The sequence below is a fragment of the Octopus sinensis genome, unplaced genomic scaffold (assembly GCF_006345805.1).
Source record: "Octopus sinensis unplaced genomic scaffold, ASM634580v1 Contig17695, whole genome shotgun sequence".
In the NCBI taxonomy this organism is placed as follows: Eukaryota; Metazoa; Mollusca; class Cephalopoda; order Octopoda; family Octopodidae; genus Octopus; species Octopus sinensis.
The window spans coordinates 27538-33891 of NW_021835243.1; the positions used below are offsets into that span (position 1 = coordinate 27538).

Here is a 6354-nt window from a genome sequence, read left to right on the forward strand (position 1 = left end):
CATTCGAATGCTTAATCTGCTCAACAAATAACACTCGCAAGAAGGCGAGAAAGTGCTTTGACTGTCAGAGAGATGTGCACCTATCTTGTGCCGGCTTAACAAAGTTATCATCTGCAGCCCTCGCAATCTGGAAATGTCCAACGTGTCTCAGTGCTTGTCCCCTAAAACCAGTACCCCTTCAAAATCCCCCACTTCCGTCTCGTCCGGTTGTTTGTGACATCCCCTTCGAAGATTTGTTATCCTCTGTTGCCGGTCTGCGCCGCGCACGGAAGATATGCATAAAAATTTCGAAAGCAGCTCGGATTGCCGTCGCCGACTCGCTCACGAAGACCACTGTAAACGCCCTCGATTCTGACCAGCCTGCCGATTGCTGATATTATTTTGCTTTGTTCCATGGCAATTGGCACACCCTTCAGGGAACCTAATTCGAAGCAGCGCGGTTCACTGACTTCGCAATTAAAGGAAAATTTCATCGAAGTGGGAGTTACCTCGCAAGACCGTTTAAATCAAGTTGAAGTTGAGAAATTTCACAAATACGACCTGCTTGCAAACGAACTGTTGGTTCTCGATGAAGCAAAAGTGAAGATTATTCCAATTGTCTTGACACGGGATGGAGTTATCTCAAAGTTCTTTAAAAGTCATATGGACAAGTTATCCAATCAACTTGCGGAGCTGGCATGTCGTGAGGACACTCAGTTGAATAAAATCATTGACGCAGAAATAGAAAATGAAAGGAAGTTTATGGAAAACTCTTCTTCCAAGCGAAAGAGAAATCACTGAAGATCTGGATTTTTAATTGGATAATTTAAAATAGAATTGACATATTGATGAAAAGTTGAAGTTGAAATAAAATTAATCGGAAATTAAAAATTAAGATTTTTCACTGTAAAATTTAGAGCAATTGAATCAAATTTTGATAAAAATAAAACAAAAGAAAATAAAGTCGATAAATTATAAAATATCAATAAAAATCAATGTATATAATAGAAAGGAAAAGATATCAGTTAAAAAGATGCATTCAATTGAAATTAAATTATAAAAAAATGGACACATTAACTTGTAAAATAACTTTTATCAAGATATTCTACATGTACCAAATATTTAATCTTCAATTAAATGCAAAATATTATTTAAAAAAATGTTGAATAACAAATAATAATCAACCGAATTCTTTTTTTTCGTAATTAAAAAGTAACCACATCAACTGTCGAAAATAGAACACGCTGATGAAAATAATGATTCAATATTTATACTTTTTAATTATTTAAAAAATAATATTTATAGAAAATATATAGTTAAAGTTTAATCATTGATTATGTAACTTAATCAGAAAACTTTTAAAATAAAAACTAAAAAATCTAGGTTCGAATTAACTTGGTCTATCAGCCTTGATCACTGCTTACTGACCTATTCTGGCGATTGGCTTTGTGCTGTCCCTTTGACATACGCCGGATCTTTCGTTGATGACAAATCCGACAGATCACGATTTGCCTCCTTCTGTGTCTTTAAGTAAGCAGGCCTTCTTTTCCTCGATGCGAGAAAGCTATCGACTATAAGAAACTTGATCCTCTCTTTTGCAAACTGATTGTGGGTAGATTACTTTGTTATTCCCCACGACATTATCAGAGGAGCCTTGATTCAATGGCGTTTGTTCTATTCTGGGTCTCAATCACGGAACTGGAACACTCTTTTCCATTTTGGAAAAGTCAATGTAAGGCCTGCGATATCACCCGGAGATTTTTTGTGACTTATTAATAAAATTAATTTACCTCATAATAACATCGAAATCATGTATCCTGTGGGATAAATGGAGAATTTTTTTGCTTCAGACAGTTTATTCAGTCGTTTGAATAAAATCTATGGCTATGGAAATAAAACTGATAATTATTATCTATAAATAATGATTTTTATAACTTTTCGGAGTAATAAATCTGTTTCAATTTTTGGACAAAACCTCAGCTTTTGGAACACTTAGTGCTCGAAATCCGAGTGTATTAATCCAGGTCTGAGGCGTTTTATAAATGACCTTTAACCTAACCAAGTGACATTATTTAAAAGCCTAAGTAATGATTTCAGCAAATTGCTGTTTGATCAGATTAATTAGAGAAGTACAAGAAGAAAGACCAACCGTACTGATCCTGAGTTCGTTCACGCTTGTTTGAATTGACTTGATCAGTACAAGCAATCAACAACATTTGTGGGGCAATAATTCAGTTTGTTGGTTAGGTCCTCACACACACCCACTCGTAGTGGCCAAGTGACTGGGTCACGTACTTTGGACAGCAAACACTTTTCTACTGAACGCATCTGTTGGCAGTAGTCGCTCATTTCTTGTCGTAATTTCGGTTCTCGATTGCCATTATCCGGGGAAACAGTTTGGCAATCCGCCAGGCTACATAGATATCATAAACATAATACTAACTAAATTATCTGATTGTAACCTCAAATTGTAATTTCCTCAATTGTGCACAAAACTTGTGACAATTATAACGTCATACTTTATTGTGTTGTGTAATCAAATGGAAAATATCACCTGTAGGGATATCCCCGCTGTGAGTTAGTTGGAATTAGTCGTCCTTTAATGAGGTCAGCAGTGCCTCCAAGACCAACCACAGTTTTCGGTAATCATTGGCCTGAATAGAGCACGAATGTTGGCCTAATTCATCGACATAACAGAAATACTCCATGAGATGGAGACTGTCTGTCCACTTGGGAATCTCAGCGTGGTTTAAAGGAGTGTATCCTCGATGCGGTGATCTTTATTTGATTATTTGGAATATTTTTTATGAAGCCACCCAAATCAAGTATTTTGGCTGATTTGAAAGTGACTTTGAGATATCCTTCGAACATGTCGGGGATGTCAAAACGCATCATGTGCAGAGGCAAATGAAATCTTTTTAAAATGTGCATTTGACCAGCAAATAGATGCACAATTAATACTTTGGTCAACTTTGAAAAAGAAAAACAAGTCGACTGCCAGTGTGGACTGCAGGTCTGTCCAATCTCCACTAAACTCGACCACAAAAGTGTAATTTTTGGCTATTTTAATCTCATTAAATCTCTCAATTTTGGAGGTGCAGATATAAACAGCAGTCTTTGAGGCTCTAGGACGGCCAGACACGTCTGGTCATCGTTCCTGTCCAAAATAAACATAAAACAAATGACTGAGTGAAAGTCCCGCTCAACAATTGCAAAATCAACCGCTTTATAAAGAGTTCGAGATTTGCTTCGGCCCTATCGCTATCATGTTTGGAGAGTATAATCTAAGCACGCCTTGGATACTCCCGACAGCGAGGATGTCTCATGTGGTTAAGAAAGAGTACCGTTTGTGGAGGATTTGAAGTTGAGCAATGCCATCGTGTCCTTTGTGAACTGTTCGTCGGACGCTACTTTCGAACGCCAAAAAAATTTGATTGAAAGAGCCACATTTATTGAAATAGCCCTGTAGAAACTGAATTTTAATTTTGTCTATGTTCTCTTTGTTTTTATATAGATTTAAGTTTTTAACAAACGTCCATCTTGATTGAATTCTTATGTTTCTGATTTAGTGAATATTGCATCACTGATTTACAAATTAAGCTAATTAGATTATCCTAAGAAAAGCTCTCTTATTAACTGCTGGTGATCTGTAGTCAGCGATAGATCAAAGACCGCTCGGAAAGTATACTGACAGCGTCAGCCAAATTTTTGTGTTCGTGATAGACATCGAAAGAATAGTCACCAAATATCACACGGCCAGTCAATTGCTACAGCTCTTTAAATTGATTAAGCATATTTTTGCCGCTTCATCTCCGGTTCCCTCCCCGATTTTGCTCGTTATATTTTCTTTTCCGCCAACCTTACTGCCCTCGGGAAAAAGGACAACGGCGTGAGGCCCATCGCCGTGGGCAATATTTTCCGGAGGCTCTCCGCTAAACTTCTGTGTCGAGCCATTGTTCCCTGCTTGTCCTCGAAGTTTCTGCCTGTCCAACTCGGGGTCGGCGTTCCTAACGGCTGCGAAGCTGCTGTCCACTCAATTCGTGACTTAACTGAATCATTGAGGAGTTTATTATGGTCAAATTGGACGTTTCCAACGCATTCAATTCCATCAGGCGGGACCACCTTCTGGAGTGCTGTCGTGAATTAGTCCCTTTCGCCTATCCCCTTGTGCATCTCTCTTATGCTTGCTCAAGTATCCTTATGTTCAACGATATACCTATTTATTCGGCCACCGGGGTCCAGCAGGGAGATCCCCTGGGTCCTGTCCTTTTTGCCTTGGGCGTTAACAGTATCGCTCACTTTGTTCGATCCCCAGTTAACATATGGTATCTGGATGACGCAACCATTTCCGGTCCCCCCGATGCTGTTTTTGACGACCTTCGTGTTATCCTCCCTTCCCTCTCGGACATCGGCCTATCTATAAACGCCGATAAATCCAAAATCGTGAACATTGCCTTAAATCCGAGTGACTTCACTGCTTCAATTTCCACGTGCCGAGGCATTCTCTCAGACGTCCGGATTACGGACAAATCAAATCTTACGATCCTCGGTGCCCCCATGGGGCCTTCTGCCCTCGAATGCTCACTCGCTGGAAAAATTTCACACTTATCCAAAATGATCGACAAGCTTAAAGTCATCGAGCCTCATGTGGCTTTTTTCCTCCTCCGAAACCACTTTTCCGTCCCTAAGATCCTTTACACCCTAAGATGTGCACCCTGCTTTCAAAGAGGCGACCTTCTTTCCGACCTTGACAATATCCTCAGCCTCGGTACGAGCTCTCTTTGCAATCTGGCTTTCGACGATCCAGGCTGGACTCAGGCATCCCTGCCTGTGCGCTGGGGCGGCCTTGGCTTGAGATCCTATTCCGATCTTGCCCTCCCGCATTCCTATCCGCTCATCACGCTTCTCGTACTCTCTCAGACATCGTTCTTAGAAACCTCCCCGAACGGAAATTGTCCGAAGTTTACTCTGCAGCCCGTGGTCGGTGGGAGGCTCGGTTTGGTTCGAAGCTGCCCAACTCTCAATCTGTACAGCGTCAATGGGACGAAATCTCTTGTCAGGCAATCTTCGAAGGCCTGCTTCCTGTCTCCAATCAACACCGTGTCGCTTGCCTCCGTGCAGGTCGCTGTGAAGGCAGCGGTGTCTGGTTAAAGGCTCTCCCTCTCCCTTCCATCGGGAACCTGTTGGACAAGGAATGCCTAAGAATTGCAATCTCCCTCCGTGTCGGGCTGAAAATCTGCCAGACGCACAAATGCCGTTGTGGGGGAACTGTTGACGAGTACGGTTTGCATCCCCTCGCTTGCCGGCGGAGTGCAGGTTGTGCCCCCCGTCACAGTGAACTCAACTCAGTCATACAGAGAGCCCTCGCTTCAGCAGGCATCCCGTCAATCCTTGAACCTGTTGGATTGGATAGAGGGGATGGCAAACGCCCTGACGGCATGTCCACCTTCCCCTACGAGCAGGGGAAATCCCTTATTTGGGATTCTACCTGCTCGGACACGTTCTCGCTGGGAAATCTCGCTCTGTCCGCCGCCAATCCTGGGCACGCTTCCAGCCAGGCCGAGGAGCGAAAGATTCTCAAGTACGGCCACCTCTCCAACTCGCTGCTCTTTACTCCAATTGCCGTGGAGTCCTCCGGGATCTTCGGTCCCAAGACACTCCGCTTCCTTCGCTCGCTCGGTCGACGGATTTCAAGGACTAGTCACGATCCAAGAGAGTATTCTTGGCTCCTGGAACGTCTGTCGATTGCTGTGATCCGAGGGAACGGCTTCGCCATTCGCGAGGCTGGTCGGGTGTCTCGTGAGGCCTTTAATTAACTTAGCTATCTTTAATTTCTTTCTTGCTTTCAGAACATAAAAAAAAATAAAAAATTTTGGACAAATAATCCCATTTGTATTGATTGGTTACGACATGTGAATAATGCCATTAACGGGTCAGGAATCGCTGCAGTTGATCGGATGACTTATTTGGGTGTGCTGTTCAACCCGTCCGGTAAGTTTGATGATCACATTGCACGTACGAAAATGCATGCAATGCAGCGACTAGGCACGTTGCGTGCTTTCCGCCTGCGAAGAAGTGCCTGGCTACGCGTGTTTAACGCCATGGTGTTACCCGTGTTGACCTATGGCAGGGATGGCAAAACACTGGCACTTTATTATTATTATTATTAGAACCAAGATCACCGTCCAAAACATAAAACTAATTAATCAGGTGATCCCGGCTTCTCTGAGGAGGGTCCTCAACTTTGCCCGGTGCTCCTCCTTTGTCCCGGCACAATTTCTGTGAGGGCGCGGTGGTGGTGTTTTAGGCCCTGTAGCCCCGAGGTTTCTTTTCTGGCACATTTTGAATTTCTTTTTTAAATTATTAAAATATGAT

The 6354-nt window shown here is 42.4% G+C and overlaps 2 protein-coding genes across 2 annotated transcripts; both read left to right on the forward strand.

Moving 5' to 3' along the window:
• The first annotated feature begins 393 nt into the window (after positions 1–393).
• Positions 394–780, forward strand: LOC115231181. The gene has a single exon (XM_029801256.1). It carries the CDS (start codon positions 394–396, stop codon positions 778–780), a length of 387 nt encoding a protein of 128 aa, XP_029657116.1.
• Positions 781–4050: 3270 nt separating this feature from the next.
• LOC115231182 lies at positions 4051–5130 on the forward strand. The gene has a single exon (XM_029801257.1). The coding sequence runs from the start codon at positions 4051–4053 to the stop codon at positions 5128–5130; it is 1080 nt and encodes a 359-aa protein (XP_029657117.1).
• The last annotated feature ends 1224 nt before the right edge of the window (positions 5131–6354 follow it).